This window comes from Etheostoma cragini, chromosome 5, assembly GCF_013103735.1.
Source record: "Etheostoma cragini isolate CJK2018 chromosome 5, CSU_Ecrag_1.0, whole genome shotgun sequence".
Taxonomy (NCBI): domain Eukaryota; kingdom Metazoa; phylum Chordata; class Actinopteri; order Perciformes; family Percidae; genus Etheostoma; species Etheostoma cragini.
This window is the reverse complement of record NC_048411.1, coordinates 7,253,909-7,272,803: the sequence shown is the minus strand read 5'-3', so window position 1 is coordinate 7,272,803 and position 18,895 is coordinate 7,253,909. Positions and strand designations below refer to the sequence as shown.

The 18,895-nt window shown below is 40.7% G+C and overlaps 1 protein-coding gene across 1 annotated transcript in view; it reads left to right on the top strand.

The window, feature by feature from the left end:
• top3b (DNA topoisomerase III beta) overlaps positions 1 to 18,895 on the top strand; it is a 65,809-nt gene that overhangs the window by 20,569 nt on the left and 26,345 nt on the right. Inside the window, exons 2-7 of the mRNA XM_034871886.1 lie at positions 5,292 to 5,423; positions 5,781 to 5,887; positions 6,023 to 6,097; positions 13,250 to 13,446; positions 15,856 to 16,012; positions 16,103 to 16,216. Of these exons, the coding sequence (XP_034727777.1) occupies positions 5,292 to 5,423; positions 5,781 to 5,887; positions 6,023 to 6,097; positions 13,250 to 13,446; positions 15,856 to 16,012; positions 16,103 to 16,216 (782 nt within the window). The remainder of the gene's footprint in view (positions 1 to 5,291; positions 5,424 to 5,780; positions 5,888 to 6,022; positions 6,098 to 13,249; positions 13,447 to 15,855; positions 16,013 to 16,102; positions 16,217 to 18,895) is intronic.

Here is an 18,895-nt window from a genome sequence, read left to right as displayed (position 1 = left end):
CTCTCAAGTAAGCTAATTTGTAATTAATAAATACATTTTAATTTATTTTATTGATTGGATGAACTATAATTTGCCTAATATGATTATTTTGTATTTCTGTCTGATTGATGCTTGTGTTACTCAACAGTTACTCACTACTTGAGTAGTTTTTTAATCAAGTACTTTTTTACTCTTACTCAAGTAATTATTTGGATGACTACTTTTACTTGAGTCAAATTATTCTGAAGTAACAGTACTTTTACTTGAGTACAATTTTTGGCTACTCTACCCACATATCAAAACATTACACTGTTGAAACCCCCCCCCCCCCTCCTATATTCCCATAAATTCCAAAAGTAAACGTAAAACTAAAGTTAATAGTGAATTAATAATTAATAGTCAAAAGAATTGGCAAACATTGAAAAATAGCGCCAAAAGTCTAGGAAAACGTTAAAAACATCGATAAAAAGCATCAACAAAAGTGTTTGATTTTCTGGAAGACAACACAAGGGATAAGCCCTGTTGATAGGCATAATTGCGCTCAGGAGAGAATTCCTTTTGAGGTCGAAATGGTTTACCCTGCACCCTTTATTTTAGCCACGCCCTTTCCACAGATCAGGAACCACTTGACGTAAGCACTTGTAAACAAGGGAACTTGTACATAATTTGCAAAACACCATTTTCAACAATGCACACGCCACACAATGGATAAAGTCTAACTTGTGTGCACAGTGCCCAATGGTCGGTTGCATGCATACGGTAAGGTGCAAGGGCCTATTCATTGCTGATTGCAGCTTAAATTATGGTTGCACTCTTTTAAATACTTATACTCACACGTAGCTCCAAGTTGCGATGCTGCGCTCGTTGATGTGGCTGGGCAGGTTGACCAGCTGGCTGTAATAGTCCTGCAGGCTGTATGGGCAGAAGGATTCGTCCACACACTGACTGCCCAGTGGCATGGCCAGACACTGGTGGAGGGCCAGCAGGCACAGCAGAAAGACCCGCAGCAGCTGAACACAGAAAACTAGGGTTGTTAAAGGGTGGACACATTTTTTTGTGTCACTTACCTTGCCAAGTTCCCTGATAGAGTTTAGGTTAGGGGTGGTTGATATGGCCTGAAAATAAAATCTCAGATCTTAATGAGATTTTTGGATGCTGCCTTTTTGGAATAGCAAAAATTATTTAAAAAAATAAGGTAAAGTAAAATGTTCCCCAGTAGAGGGTAGGGCTGCCATATAGCCAGAAAATAAAATCTTAGATCTTTATCACAATTGTTGGTTTTCCAATTGCAAAAAAGTAAGGAAATAAGCTAATGCTCAACATTCCCCGGTTCAGGGTAGGGCTGGGCAATATAGCCAAAAAATAAAACGTTCTTTTTGTAATGTTAAACAAACTACAAAGAAATTAGTCAAACAATTTGTTTTGATTTTTCAGTAAAACCTGATCACTAAAAGAAAACAAAGATCTACTCAGATTGTCTTCACTGTTATTTATAAGTGATCAGATTGTACTTCTGTGTCATTATTTTCATGGTCCAGAAATCACCAGCCTGTCTGAAGTGAAGTACTCCTATGTTGTGCAAAGCAAAGTTTTCATATCATATGGAGAAGGGAGAGGCGGTGTGTCAAATCCATGGAAAAGAGGGGGGGAATTCATTTGTTACTTGCTGATTAACAGGGCTCAGTGGTCAGACATCACCAGAAACATCTCTAAATGCTCGGTAGGGCGCAGATTCTTGAGATATTTTTAATAACATGTTGTGTTGATAAGTTGGTTATAATTGCCTTATCGAGTAGGAAAAACAAATCGTTGATCATTGTAGGTACAAATGTGCTGTATTTATATGGCGCTTTTCTAGTCTTAACAACTACTCAAAGCGCTTTTACATCATACAGGAAACATTCACCATTCACACACATTCATACACTGTGGCCAAGGCTGCCATACAAGGTGCCACCTGCTCATCAGATTAACACTCACACACATTCACACTCCGATGCGGCAACTCAGGGTTCAGTGTCTTGCCCAAGGACACTTGGGGATTAAACCCCCAACCTTCCGATTGGCATGCAACCGCTCTACCACTGAGCCACAGCCGCCCCCAAATAGAATTTCATAAACAGAAAAATTATCATTTAGGACATTTTGGGCTCTGTACTTTACAGATCTCACATTCTATGGATATAAAGGATAATTACAGCTACCTATATCTATTTCCGTGTACAAACAAGTTTGTGGGTATTGCATTAAGATAGTCTTAGAAAATGTGATCATTTCCTTCAAAACCATAGCTAGTCTACCAGCCAAGTGTAACCGGTAGCTGTCGAAAACACCATCAAAATGAAGGCAGGTTTCTTACCTGCATCTGTTCCATTGCTGAAATTTATGACTGGAGGTTGATGTGATGTATTTTGTTTTTTGTCCTGATGATGTTGATGTGTGCAATATATATTTTTTCTTTTGGTGTGTCGTTTGCTTGGAGTTGATCTGCGACCTGTATCTCGACATGCTTCTATTTATATGCACAGTTTTTCGTGTGTGTGTGTGTATGTGTGTGTGTGTGTGTCTGTGTCTGTCCTTGACAGAATAATTTTATTCACAGCAGACGTCAGCTTGTAGCATTGAGCCCAGGTAACTAAGGGAGGACCCACAATACCCCCTCATTTACCGGAAATGAGACACTGCTACCAGAGGTCTCACGTTCTTGCCTGACTTGCCATCATTCTGACCTCAAACCCCACGCATGACTCAATATCTAGTGTAGGGCCTAGTTTTAGAAAATTATAATAACTCATTGTATGTGTATGTTTTGAGTGCATTTCAAAAGTTCAGCAAAGAAAAATATTTTTATTATTGTTCAAACCGCAAAGCGGAGAATGTTTCCTGTAGATGTAAAAGCGCTTTGAGCAGTTGTTAAAACGGGAAAAGCGCTATATAAATACAGCACATTTACATTTACAAAGCGGTAGAACCCTTCTATGTTTGTCTGTTATAGTTGTTATTATTATTATTATTATTATTATTATTATTATTGTTATTATTGTTATTAGGGTTCAAACTGTGAAGCTGTAAAACCCTTATGATGTAATTAATGCTTCAAAATGCTGTAATTAAGGCTTCAAAATGCTAACTTTGAAAGGCCACGCCCCCCCACACCATAAGTCAGACTTGAAATTTCTCACACAGCAGCTCAATGTGCTCTACAAAAATAAATGCTATAACAGCCACAAAACCTGTGAGGATTGTTTGTCTTGCTGCGGAGGCTTTGTACCGAATTTGGTAAAGATGGGTCATTGTGTGCGCTATAATCATTGTAGACCATTCTGGGCTATTTTTTCCCTTCTGAGGTTGATTGCGTTGTATATGATGCCAAACGGCACTTCTCACGTTGTAACTTAGTAATATAACCAGTAGAAACGTACTGTCTTTTGGAGCTAAAATCTAACACTGGCCTAGTTCTGCTGATGTCTTGTTGTCTTCCTATCCCTGTTTTGTATCTAGCCTACAAGCCCAGAGTTATTTGGGGTCATTTTGCATTTTTTTTTTAACGTGTCCTTTCATAGAACGCTCTCTTTTTTTTTTTTTTGCATAGCGCATCTACCGCTCCGTAAACCCCTGTCTGCTCATGTGCCAGTCAGTTGTTCCCTGCATCGCGCAGCTTAGTTTCAAGATGTCACAGAGGACAGAGTAACTGGAGGAAAATTCAACATATAGCAGTCGTTTATACGTCTGTCTCAAGGTTTACCAGTTTACCAGTGAACGCAACATTTTGTCCCGTCTGTGTTATTCAGACAACAGTAGTGATCATGCCACCGCAGTACTAGTCGGTGACGGTGCTAGTTAGCTTCTGTTAGCTTCTGTTAGCTCACAGGCTCTAGGGCGCGAGTAATATTTTTCCTCTAGGACGCACATAATGTCCTTTGCATTTGCTGCAATTTTGTTATACGGTATATGGTTTAATTTTGCGTTACATGACCCATTTCTTCTGTAAAGCATTGCCTGTGTTTGGATCTCCCCTCTACTCGCTCTCCTCTTACTCTCCGCGCAGCCCTGCCACACAGCGCCAGTCCACACTTTGTGACATTTGTCTACAGTTTTAATTATATTTAACACAGCTGTATATTATTAAATATGAGGGGCATACTTGTATTTGTACCAGTGTTTCCGCTGGTAACTCTGCTATCGCGGTGGCCACAGCAAAGAACAGAAGAAGTTATTGAATGCAACTAACTTCAGTTGGTAGAGTAATAGTGTGTGAGACGGAAATGCTTGGCCAGAGATGTGACCTATTGCCAGAATATCATAGTTCATAAAAATGCAGCGCAGTGACGATACAGACAGCGCTGTTTGACCCGTGCTGGACCCATTCATAATGAGTCATAATAATAATAACAATAATATACATATAACATAACAAATAATCGTGAGAATAATTGTGATTACAATATTGATCAAAAATAATCGTGATTATCATTTTGGCCATAATCGTGCAGGCCTAACTGTATGTAAGAAATGTAAATAATTTGTCCTTTAAAAGGTTCAATATGTTTATTTTTGCAAAGAATGACTCCATATTTATGTAGACAGAAATGCTTGTGTGGCATAGCTTTGTGTGTGACATCAACATATGTCTGTGAGATTCACGTACTGCTAATTTATTTTTTCGAGGATAGGAGAGACATACACAAATGACTACCAGGTAAAAGAGTGCATACACTACATAGCAGAGGATGAGAGAACAAAGATGAGGTCAAGATGGCAAGTTCATCTTGGTCATGTTAGATGGATCCCTGAACAGCGCAGTGATGGAAGAAGATAGATCCCAAACTTGAAATTAAATGTTTGCACTTTCTGTGTATATTTTGTTGTACGTATTGTACATTATGTGTGTTTCATGCCAACAATGTTAATAAAATGATCAAATGCATTCAGTGGCACTCATAATTTCTTATTTTCACCCGAAACAATTTGGCTAGTGGAAATTCTGATCGTCCGGTAACTTTAGAAAGTTACGTTAATTTAGAACCCTGATTATAAAATTGTAGATTTGACAGAAAATAGGAAAAAGCATATGCCCTCTTTAAATGCAGATTTAAAGTCCAGGAAAATGGCTACTGTAGTAATACACGGACTATGGATAAGTACCTCAAAAATTACACTTAACAAAATTGAAAATATACCTTTTAAGCGTTAGTACAAACAAGGGCATTGATATGTTTTATACCCCTTGTGGTCGAAGGCCTATAAAATCCTGCATTTTTAAATGTTTTAATTGACTAATCACTATCTTATCTGTTCTCTTTGACCTTAAGGAAATTGTGCAAGTCGCAAGGGGCTCAACGGAGCATGCTCAGTGCACGAATACACCGGCAGCTTCCAGGGCCAAACTGTACGCTTTAAGATGACTTCTGTTTGTGGACATGTGATGAGTCTGGATTTTATCGGTGGGTATTATCCATATTTATTCCTGCTCGCCCTAACATCCTAACTTACCTTTATTGATAAAATTTTCTTGCAATGCTAAAATGTAAACTTATATAAAGGAAGAAAAAAACAATAGAAACCAGCCTTTAATTTATTGCTAGTCAATACAACAAAACCGTTAATGACATACAATGAAGACATTATGTTTAACTTTTTACACAACCGTTGAATCCGATTGAAACACAATGTGTAAATGATTATAAAGCACCTTTTAATATCTTTATTTGTGTTTCACCCTGTTCAGTATCCTAACTCCTTTAATTGGATTTCTTGTAAATTCTTACTTAAACAGTTTAAGAGCTTAGTCCATTTTTCAGGGAAGTATAACAACTGGGACAAGGTGGACCCTGCAGAACTCTTTAGCAAAGCGCTCACAGAAAAAAAGGAGGCCAACCCCAAACTCAACATGGTCAAGTTTCTCCAGGTAAATGAGCTTGACCCAGTATTGGTTTTCACAAGACATTGGTGCTCACTGCATTTTGTATGATTTGATGGATGTCAGTGTCTTATGCCTTCTGTCTTTGATGTTGCTCACCCCGAGTTTCTGGTGTCATGTCAGGTTGAAGCCAGAAGCTGTGATTACGTGGTTTTATGGTTGGACTGTGATAAAGAAGGCGAGAACATCTGTTTTGAGGTAATTCAGGTTTGTATATACTTGGTTATAACATGCAAGCTCTATCTGGATAATTAATTTGTATAATGGCATCCAATTCATGGTACTTTATACCTTTTTATGAAAATGTGTTTTCTTTCTCCTGATTGTGCCCGCATTGTGATCGTATCTCCATATACAGTGAAGAAAATAAGTAGTTCTACACCCTGCTATTTTGCAAGTTCTCATGTAGGGGTCTGAAATTGTCATTGTAGGTGCATGTCCACTGTGAGTGACATAATCTGGAAAAAAATCCAGAAATCACAATGTATGATTTTTTGAAATATTTATTTGTATGATACAGCTAAAAATAAGGATTTGAACACTTGTCTATCAGCTACAATTCTGAACCTCAGAGACCTGTTAGTCTGCCTTCAAAATGTCCACCTCCACTCCATTTAATGTCCTAAATTAGATGCACCTGTTTGAGGTCGGTAGCTGCATAAAGACACCTGTCCACCCCACACAATCAGTAACAATCCAACTACTAACATGGCCAAGACCAAAGAGTTGTCCAAAGACACTATAGACAAAATGGTACACCTCCACAAGGCTGGAAAGGGCGAGGAGGAAATTGCCAAGCTGTTTTTTGAAAAAAGGTCCACTGTTGGAGCAATCATTAGAAAATGGAAGAAGCTAAACATGACTGTCAATCTCCCTCGGACTGGGGCTCCATGCAAGATCTCAACTCGTGGGGTCTTAATGATCCTAAGAAAGGTGAAAAATAAGCCCAGAACTACATGGGAGGAGCTGGTCAATGACCTGAAAGGAGCTGGGATGACCGTTTCCAAGGTTACTGTAGGTAATACACTAAGACGTCTTGGTTTGAAATCACGTATGGCACGGAAGGTTCCCCTGCTTAAACCAGCACATGTCAAGGCTGTCTTAAGTTTGCCAATGACCATTTGGATGATAAAGAGGGGTCATGGGAGAAAGTGGTCAGATGAGACCAAAATAGAACTTTCTGGTCATAATTCCACTGACCGTGTTTGGAGGAAGATGAATGATGAGTACCTTCCCAAGAACACCATCCCAACTGTGAAGCATGGGGGTGCTAGCATCATGCTTTGGGGGTGTTTTCTGCACATGGGACAGGGCGACTGCACTGTAATAAGTAGAGGATGACCGGGGCCATGTATTGCGAGATTTTTGGGAACAACCTCCTTCCCTCAGTTAGAGCATTGAAAGTGGGTCGAGGCTGGGTTTTCCAACATGACAATGACCCAAAGCACACAGCCAGTATAACCAAGGGGTGGCTCTGTAAGAAGCATATCAAGGTTCTGGCGTGGCCTAGCCAGTCTCCAGACCTAAACCCAATAGAGAATCTTTGGAGGGAGCTCAAACTCCGTGTTTCTCAGCAATAGCCAAGAAACCTGACTGATCTAGAGAAGATCTCTGTGGAGGAGTGGGCCAAAATCTCTTCCGCAGTGTGTGCAAACCTGGTGAATCAGTACAGGAAACTTTTGACCTCTGTAATTGCAAACAAATTTGAAACTACCGCATCAAATATTAACATTGATTTTCTCAGGTGTTCAAATACTTATTTGCAGCTGTATCATACAAGTAAATAGTAAAAAAAAATCGAACATTGTAATTTCTGGATTTCTTTTTTTAGATTATGTCTCTCACAGTGGACAAGCACCTACGATGACAATTTCAGACCCCTCCATGATTTCTAAGTGGGAGAACTTGCAAAATAGCAGGGTGTTCAAATACTTATTTTCCTCACTGTACAATTTTGAAGTTTTTTTTTCTTAACAAGGTGGTCACGCTGTACAGATTACATTTACACCTGTTGAGATCCAATCACAATATGAGTATAAACACGTTCAACTGTTTACAGCTTGGGGGTTCCACTAAGGTAAAAATAAATCAGCAAATACATTATGCACGCTTTAATTGTCAGTTTATGCAAATTATAAAAACATTTTTTCACCCACAGTACAGCCCAAAGGTTTTCGTTACACCTTCTCATTCAATGCGTTTCCTTTATTTTCATGTCTATTTACATTGTGGATTCTCACTGAAGGCATCAAAACTATGTATAAACACACATGGATATATGTACTCAACAAAAAAGTGGAAAATTCCTGAAAACATGTCTTATATTCTAGTTTCTTCAAAGTAGCCACCCTTTGCTCTGATTACTGCTTTGCACACTCTTGGCATTCTCTTAATTAGCTTCAAGAGGTACAGTAGTCACCTGAAATGGTTTCCCAACAGTCTTGAAGGAGTTCCCAGAGATGCTTAGCACTTGTTGGCCCTTTTGCCTCTTACTCTCCTTATTGGTCAAATAGACCTTACACAGCCTGGATGTTTGCTTGGGGTCATTGTCCTGTTGAAAAATAAATGATGGTCCAACTAAACGCAAACCGGATGGGATGGCGTGTCGCTGCAGGATGCTTTGGTAGCCATGCTGGTTCAGTATGCGTTCAATTTTTAATAAATCCCCAACAGTGTCACCAGCAAAGCACCCCCACACCATCATACCTCCTCCTCCATGCTTCACGGTGGGAACCAGACATGTTGAATCCATCTGGTCACCTTTTCTGCGTCACACAAAAACGGAGGTTGGAACCAAAGATCTCAAATTTGAACTCATCGGATCAAAGCACAGATTTCTAATGGTCTAATGTCCATTCCTTGTGTTTCTTGGCCAAAAAAATCTCTTCTGCTTGTTGTCTCTCCTTAGCAGTGGTTTCCTAGATGCTATTTGACCATGAAGGCCTGATCCTTAAGATGTCCTCTTAAGTAAGTAGAGGACATAGAGGACATGTAAGTGTCCTCTTAACAGTTGTTCTAGACATGTGTCTGATGCTAGAACTATGTGTGGTATTCAGCTGGTTTCTAATCTTAGCTGCTCTTAACTTGCGTTTTCTGGGGCTGGTGACTCAGATGAACTTATCCTCAGTAGCAGAGGTGACTCTTGGTCTTCCATTCCTGCGGCGGTCCTCATGTGAGCCAGTTTTGTTGAAGTGCTTAATGGTTTTTTGTCACTGCACTTGGGGACACATTAAAAGTTTTTACAATTTTCCGGACGGATTGACCTTCATTTCTTAAAGTAATGATGGTCTCTTGTTTGTCTCTACTTAACTGGTTGGTTCTTGTAGGGCTGCACGATTAGGGCCAAAATGGTAATCTCGATTATTTTGATCAAAATTTTGATTGCGATTATTCTCACAATTATTCGATTTTAACCAAAACTAATTTTATCGTCACATAAGCTATTCATAACTGCGAGAGGGAGTGTGATGGACGCTACTCACAGAGAGACAGCTGACTCATTATGAACGGGTCCAGAATATGTCGAATGGCGGATACAAACGTTGTGTTTATGAAATGTCTGTATCGTCACTGCGCTGCATTTTTATGAACTATGATATTCTGGCCATCTCTGGCCCAGGTCCAGCAGGCTCCGTCTCACACGCTGTTACTCTACCAACTGAAGTAAGTTGCATTCAAGAACTTCTTCTGTGTTCTTCGCCGTGGCGGCCCCGATAGCAGTTATCCCCGGAAACACTGGCACAAATACAGGTTTGCCCCTTATGCTTAACAATATACAGCTGTGTTAATAAAAAATTTAAACTGTGACTGACCAATAAGGAGAGTAAGACGCAAAAGGGCCAACAAGTGCTGAGCATCTCAGGGAACTCCTTTAAGACTGTTGGGAAACTATTTCAGGTGACTACTGTACCTCTTGAAGCTAATTAAGAGAATGCCAAGAGTGTGCAAAGCAGTAATCAGAGCAAAGGGTGGCTACTTTGAAGAAACTAGAGCATAAGACATGTTTTCAGTTATTTCACACTTTTTGTTTAAGTACATAATTTCATATGTGTTTGTTCATAGTTTTTGGTGCCTTCAGTGATAATCTACAATGTAAATAGTCATGAAAATAAAGGAAACTCATTAAATGAGAAGGTGTAACCAAACTTTTGGCCTGTACTGTACCTTAAGTGGTATGTCTCTGTGTAAGATAGATTTAGATGTGTTTGATGAGGTTTTGAGATATGTCACTGAAATACAAAAGAGGTGAATAAAATTGTGTTTTTGGTGATTAGCACTGTAGATTGTCAATATAGTCCTTTTTATCTCATCAAAAAAGCTTACTGTGTTCACAATGAGGGCTAGGAGAGCAAAATGTATGTTCTGATAAGAGGAGAATATCAAGAAATCTATAGAAAGTACATTTAATTTGGTTGATTAAACTCTGCAGTGACAATGAGTAATTCCTTTGACATTACTCATAATCATTTGGCACTTTGTTTGTATGAAAAAAGTTAGTGCAACTTAAGGTAACATATTGTGCTCATTTTCAGGTTCATACTTGTATTTGGTGGTTCTGCTAGAACATGTTTTTATGCTTTAATGTTAAAAAGCAACACTGTTTTTCACTGAAGTATTGTGTTCTAGGTTTTTAATTATGTTAAACAGGTCTTAATTTTCCTATAGCCATGTAATGCTATCTTTAATGCTTTAACGGAGACCTTGAATAGTTCTGCTGGGGGACTGCAACGCACACGTGTGCAATGATGGCGATACATGGGCGTGATTGGGAGAAACGGCTTGACCCTCGGTGGTAGAGGCAGAGCTGGAGGATGATGGGGTATTGTTGTCAATTTATCTGGTGGAGGTTGCTGAGGTAGTCAAACAACTCCACTGTGGCAAAGCCCCAGGGATTGATGAGATCAGTCAGGAAATGCTGAAAGGTCTGGGTGTGGGGGGGCTGCCTTGGTCGACACGCCTCTTCAGTATTGCGTGAAGGTCTGGAACGGTGCCTAGAAAGTGGCAGACCAGGGTGGAGGTTCCCCTCAAAAAGGGGGCCCAGAGGGTGTATGCCAATTCCATGGGTATGACACTTCTCAGTCTCCCTGGTAACATGTACTCCAAGGTACTAGAAAGGAGGGTTTGTCACCAATGGCCAAGGAAGCACTGGCCCTCCTATGATTAAGATAAGATAATAAGATAAGATAATTTGTTTATTAGTCCCCAATGGGGAAATTACTGCACTACACTCTGTGTACACACTTTTTGTTAGTACTCACACACAGGCCTGAAATACACACACATGCTCAGGACCTATACATGCACTATACATGGAGAGATGTCAGAGTGAGTGGGCTGCCAGCTGAACCAGCGCCCTGAGCGGTCGGGGGGGTACGGTGCCTTGCTCAAGAGCACCTGGCAGTGCCCAGGAGGTGAACTGGCATCTCTCCAGCCACCAATCCACGCTCCCAACTTTTTGGGTCCATACGGGGATTTGAACCAGTGACCCTCCGGTTCCCAACCCAACTCCCTATGGACTGAGCTACTGCCACCCCCAATGATTGGTCACTTTCAAGCCAATTCCATGCAAAATCCACATTGTCGGGCTGAAAGAGGGGCTAGAATGTGCTAATGCTATCCAGTATCTCTTGGGGTCCCTGCCTAATTAATCCCTGAATCTAGCAGATGTTCAGATAGATCATGGGAGCCCACCAAATTTACAGTGATAGCACAAGAAGACCACCACTACTAATAGCACGTGGATTTTCAATGTGCTTTGCTACACAACCAGACAGGCGATCCTACAAGCTTTGAGAGACAAAAAATTTGCTTATCCCTGGATTGCAGCAATTTCACAGTCAAACAGCGGCAAGCCTTCTGTCGGACCATGGGTTTAGCACAAGTCAAGGGTTTGGATTTTTTCCTGCTTCATCTGGCAACACTAAAGATCAGAGATGGCGCCCAGTGTAGGGCGTTCACCTCCGCCTGGGATGCTGAGGACTATGTGGACCGGGCTGCGCCCACCCTCCTGCTTGGGGGGTTGAACCGACACTTCAGATTCTATCACAGAGGGCACCGTAGAGGAGGACCATGTTCATCAGGCAGTTGTTAAAGGAAATGGACCGTTGGTTTGTCCTTTTGATGTGTCTTGGTTTTATTGCACTGATATGTCTGATATGATTACAGAGACTGTGCTTCTGAACTAGCTTAAAGATGAACTGAACTGGAATTGTATTTTATTTCTTTTCATTTGTAAAATTATTAAAATGGGTTGAATTTGTTAAAAGGGATATAGTGGTAAGTTGAAAGTGTTGTTGTTGTTACATGGGTGCCGCCATGTTGGAATTTCACACTCTACTACGTCACTGGCATGGTAAGCTACTCCATGGCTAACTAGCAGCGCATTGTAACAATATACAAAGAGTTGGAGTCTAGCGGACATATGGCTGAGAAAACGGAAACCAAGAGGTCTAGCGGGGGGGGGGGTCATACTGTATTGTCCCTGGCTACAGTAATGAACTGTATAGGGCAAAGGTAGCTGTGTTTACGACACATTTCCACAGGCTACCTTTTGACAAGGAAAAAAACAGTCCTCATCTCATGGCTAGCTGCCTTAAAACGGGCTAGCCCTCCGACAGCCCCTGGATTTCGAGTCTGTAGCAAGCATTTTTTAGCGACAGACTATTAAGAGAGCTGTGCTTTTGATACAACAGCGTCACCAGTTAGGGTTAAGTCCAACAGACTGAAACCTGAGGCCTTCAGGCTTCAATACAGGGCACATGAACATATTCACTTACAAAAATAAAGCCCAACGCATAGGCTTTATAGCGTTCAACAAAACTGAGACTGACACACTGGGCATTACTTGAAATTGAGACAACACCAAGCTAGATACCAAACCATCCAACCTAGGGAAAGGGCTAGCAACTAAATACGTTGGAAGCACTCTTTTGACAAACTCCCCAGGCTCCAACGTCCCTATCTACACACCCTGATGTTCACCGTCTCAGGGCACATTGTTGATGCAGAAATAGCTGCTAGTTCCATTGTAAAAATCTGCCAACTCCGCACCTGCCTAAAGTGAAGTAAAGTAAACGGCAAAACTCGTGAATTCTCCGTAATCAATGGTCGAACTGGGGCTAACAAGCGACCCCTTTTTTTTTTCTTTTTTCTTTTTTCTTCTACAGTACCAGAAGAATTGTGTTTTGTGAACATTAAAACATGTAAACATGGTCTTGTGGACACCCAAAATACAAAGTATGAACCTGAAAATGAGCATATGTGGGACCAGATGAGTAAGGGGTCATGAAAAATACATTTATTGTTATTTTCAATTTGTATTGCTCAGTCATTAGTTTTCTTGCCTCCCAGGTACTGGATGCCATTGAGCCAGTGATGAGCAAGGGGAATGGAAGGGAGCAGAGTGTTTACCGTGCCAAATTCAGCTCCATTACTGACACTGATATCTGGAACGCCATGAATTGTCTGGGAGAGCCCAACCGCAACGAAGCCCTGTCAGTGGATGCACGTCAAGAATTAGATTTGCGCATTGGCTGTGCCTTCACCCGGTAAGCTGCTTTCTACTATTGGTTCTGGACACCTTGTTTTAGATTTCCTGCGGCCTTTTGTGGGTGTGGGTGGGTGGGGAGATGTCACATCACGTGCAGCACACGCTTAGCTGTGTGCAACAATGGGGCTTCACTACTCTCAATCAAGCCTGTCTTTGCAGCGGGCTACAGGTGTCGTGCCAAAAAGTGAACAAAACTGATTGCTGTCCACCCTACATGCAAACAATGAAATTAATTAATTATAAAAACATATGTTAGATAAATGCCGCTTATTTCCTGCAAGTTGTTTTGTTGCCAGCAGTTGCGCACATTTCACAACTTAAGTCAACCTGCCGCTCAATTTTTTACATTTAACTGTTAACCAAGGTTAACAGTTTTATTGATAAATGCTTTAGTAATAAATACAGAAACTTTAATGTGATGTTTTATTTTAGTTTAGTCACATTTAAATTGAATGGTGTTTGACAAATGCACATTCAGAAATGTAAACAAAGTATTATTATCAGTGTACTGTATTATTGCCTCATAGAGGCTCTTCCTCCATCTCTTTTTTTATTTACACTGAAATGATCACATCTAAGGTGTTCAAACTTCCATGGAATTGGGGACATCTAGGTTAACTTGGTATCTAACACCCAGTGTGAGAACTGTTGAGTAAGGAGGGAGCCAGAGAGAGGAGCTCATAACACTCTTTTTATGAGGTAAATAGTTATATATTTAACACACTAATGTAATAATAACACACTAATTTTTTTATAGAAACGATCTCCACTCTCTGCTGTCAAATTTCTACCTCTTTTAACCAAGTGAGTGAGCAGTACAGCGTGTGCCAAATTTCGGAGGTGACGTTTAAAAGTCATGCAAATAAATCAGTGAATACACTACAGCACTGCCGAGGTCTATCAACACAGCTCTGCTGACCGGAAGTGCATGCAAACTGGGTTGAGATGTGAACAAAGCTAGGGTAAAAAAGAGACCTGCTTTAGCAACCGGGGTTGCTTTTTCATTTATTAACATGTAACAGCATTCTCTATGCTTGAGGCTCAGATTGTGTTTAACTAGTGTATTTTGTTTAAACTGCAAAGTTCTTGTACTGTCTGTTAGCAACTGCATCCTTCACAGTTTATGGAGTTTTGTCTCCTTACAGTACCTCAACCAGCTGAATTCTCGCAACCATTCTTCCCGAAAATGGTGGGTTTGGGCCTTTTTTGCCACACAAACCTCTGACTGAATCATCATCCAACTGTGACACACTAGACTCTGGCACTAGCATACTATCCGCAGGTCGAAGAATGAGTCAATAGTTTGCTTGCTCATTGTTGATATATGTCGGTCTCCCCTCCCACAGATGTTTACGTATGCTTGATTATCTGTAGGACCCTCCCCCTTCACACATTAGCCAGTTACAGTGTCCATTCCCTATCCTTCTCACACTCATTGGCCTGCCAGAGATTCCAGATTGCAATGATTGTATTGTATTCCATGTTTAACGAAAAAAAAAAAAAGTGGTGCAAATGTACTGGTCTCACATGTAAACGTACTGTTTTTACATAGCGCTTTTCTAGTCTTAATGTCTACTCAAAGGGCTTTTACATAGTGCAGGAACCATTCACACACTGTGGCTGAGGCTGCTGTACAAGGTGCCACCTGCTCATCAGATCGGGGGAAGCTCGGGGTTCAGTGTCTTGCCCAAGGGCACTTTGACATAGAACTGCAGTCGACAGGTGCGACTGGATGTCAAATTCAGTCACTAAAATTTTTATTGCAAAATGTGACCATTTGGTCCTAGTCTGGAGCCCTGAATCTAGCCACGGTGGCAGCTCTCCTTGGTGAAGTTTCCTGCTCTGCTCAGGAATGGAAGGTGTAGATGTTCGTCAGGGAGGGGAGAAGGCAAGCAATGGTCTTCTGTGGATCTGTGCGCGCGATATGCGAACTGATAAGGGTCGAGGTCTGGGTGGAGGTAATTTTTCATATGTTGAAGAACCAGTCTCTCAAAGCATTTCATGATTACCGGGGTGAGGGTCCACAGTCACATTCCATTGCAGAACTTGATGTAGTCCTGTACTGTTCCTGTGAGTGTTTCCAACTCTTGGTGTTCAAATAAGTCCCAGTCTGTCTGGCTGGAGCATTCCTGTTTTATGGGGAGTGCCTTTTCAGGCCAGGTTGTAACTGTGTCTTTATGGCACTGCATCTGAGGGGGGTGTAGGCTGGTGAGAGCAGGAAAGAGAGATGGTCTGACTGGCCAAGGTGGGGGAGTTGTATGGCTCGTGCTTAACTTTGAAGTAAACATGATCCAGAGTGTTCACTTCTCTAGTAGGACACTTGACATGTTGATAAAATGCCAAAAGGTACGGCCTATATCTGATCTAAGGTAATAATAGCCTGTGTTTTGTTGATCATATTTTTCAGGTTCCAAACTAAGTATTTCCAGGGTAAGTATGGTAATCTAGACTCCTCCTTGATCTCATTTGGACCATGCCAGACCCCAACACTAGGCTTCTGTGTGGAGCGCCATGACAAGATCCAGTCCTTTACACCAGAGACTTACTGGGTCCTCCAGGCAAAGGTGAATCCCCTTTTTCCCTCCCCCTGACACAGTGTCAATGATCTCGTCCCTCCACACTATATACTGACAGATATGCTGTGCTTTGGTCAGGTGTTTAAAGGAAAGGACAGCCCACTGACACTTGACTGGAACAGGGTGAGGGTCTTCGACAAGGACGTGGGTCAGATGTTCGTCAACCTGACCAAGACATTTTGGGAGGCCCAGGTAAGAGCAAATGGCAAAAGCATGCAAGTCCTTTTCCGTCAGCAGAAAGTGCAGCCAGTATGCAGTGGCAGCGCAGTTCCCCTTGGAAGAATTAACGTGAACATAAAACAACCAGCCTGATATAGTATTTCTTTCAAGAAATTTCAGTAAGATGCCAAAAATATGTTGGCGGTCTTTTAAATATAGTGGCTCAATCACATAATTTGCTCACCAAAGTGCACTTTAAATAACAAATTTAAATCTAGGGTAGGCACACACAGATTTGCTCTAATAGTAATTAGAAAACAGCAGACGAGCATTGATTGACCCATTACTATTCTAACCCTTGTATGGCATTCGGGTCATATTGAACCATTTCAAATTTTTACAAATAACAGATAATAACCTGTAGAGATCAGTGTAAAATTCTTTAAAAATCTTGTTAATCTAGAACCATATTGTGGTTCGCTACAACCAAATCTATAAAAACAAAAATTTTGGAAATGCATATAGTATGTTAGCCAATATTGTTTTTGCCCTTGAATTTCAGCATCTAATTTCCTTTCCAAAACTTAAAAAATGCCTGATCATCTACACTAGGTGCCTACATGTAGTTATTGGCCTTTATGTCAGCCAGAACGATAACTTTTCCAGAATTATCCTTTAATTTAAATTGCAGGTGCTTGCTTGCGGAGGCAGCCATCAGCACATAAAAGCAAATCCCAATCCCTCAATCTCTCATCAACTCCCAAATCAACTCACCCAAAAACTTTTTTACCCTCAGGGATGCCCACAAAATGAACATTACTGTGTCAACATCTCATTTGCTAGCATCCTGATTACCCCGTCTTTCTTTCTCATTCTAACTCGGTGGACATTTTCTCTTTACTGGATTTTAACGCTCCACTGTGAAGCTAGCACTAAAGGGATCTCAATTTTCAGTCAGGGTGTACCAGACTCTCCCGGTAAACGTTCTGCCTCGGTGGACCGGCAGCGCAGCAAGAAGCAGCTGCACTCTGTCAGTATTAAACAGTTTCATAACCTGTGAAATCGTCTCATAGTAAGGTTAAATACTTGTCCAATTTTGTGTTTTGGTACAGTTGATTTTAACACTTTAGTACTGGATGAAATCCACAGTTCCAACCTCAATATCGGCATCACCCTAACTCCCTAAATATTTTCACTGTTATATAATAGACATTATCACATTATCATATATAATAGACATTTTCACCATAAATTACTCTTTCACTCTCAAAGTTTCCAGGGGGAGGACCCCCAGACCAATTTATCATAATATAACCATTGTGTGGTGTTCATATTTTTGTTACACAGCCAATGTTCCCTGGTCTGGTGGCCCACCACATTATTAGGCTTTTAAATCAATACACGCATAACAATTTATGTAAAAATACTTAACAGTTGTTTACTTTAGCTCAATTACCAAAGATATACAGTATAAGACTACATAAGATATAAGATTTATGGTTCATATTTGACATGTACCCCTATGAGATCAGATTTATGATCATTTTCGTTTTTTGTGAGAAAAAAATGAAATTCTGTTATAAAAAAGGTTAAAAAAAATAATCAGAACAGGTGAAAGTGCTTGAAATGTAACAATTTTGTAACTTTTTTTGGAAATAGCCGGTGCAGAAATACAACATTTCCCGCACACAAACCGCTAAACTCAGACACGTACACATACAGATGTTCAAACCCACACGCCTATACACACAGACACAGCTGGCCCAATTAGGAGGAGGACACAGTTAAGTTTCACAGCACCTACAAATATTACACAATTATTACACTTACTGTCATATGTAATAGATATGTGTAGAGGGTATGTACCTTGGGCTGTCATTGAAAATAAGTTATTAAGGCCCGAGCGCTGAAAGAGGCGAAGGCCGTATTGAAACTGAAGGATTTATTATTATTATTTTTCTTTTTCCGTCAAATAAATTGCCTATTTGAGGGGCTTAACATATTCAACCTAATTTGGGTTAGGTTGAATATGACCTACCAGACCAAATTTGGCGGTCGCGCATGGTTGTGGCGTGTTGGCCATTTTGTGCGTTTCGCCATCAAAAAAGGAAGTGGGTATAACTTGAGTGTACATTGTCCAATTGGCTCAAAACTTTTCACGGTTCATCAGTGTTCAACCCTGACTACTTATACACGTTGATATTAGCTCTAAGTCCTAGCGCCTAGTGGCAACATGAAGTAGGCCTAAAAGTCAAGGTGCTATACTTTAATGCACTCCTCCTAGAGATTGACTTCAGATTCATTCTGTGTAATCTAAAGACCTTAAGGATAAAAAGTTGTTAAAAGAAAAACTTTTTGTCAAAAGCTGTAGGCGTGGCCTGGCAGCCATTTTGAATGTTTAGCGATGAAGGAGAAAGTGGCTGTAACAACCCAGTGTACGTTTTCGTATCTGCTTGAAAAGAGTCCGGGGGCCTGTTGCATGAAACCAGGATAAGGGATTAAGCGGGGATATTCAAGATATACTGGATGAAGTTAGCTATGACTTGGTTGCACGAAACCTGGTTGAATTAAACCCAGCCAAGTAACCATGGAAATTTATTCTTTGTGGCTAGCCTGGTCCAGAGCAGGCTAACAGCCGGGCTAAGAATAATCCTGGTGTCTCATGTGGTAGATCAGCTGCCACCCTTAACGGAATAACTTTAACACGTTTAT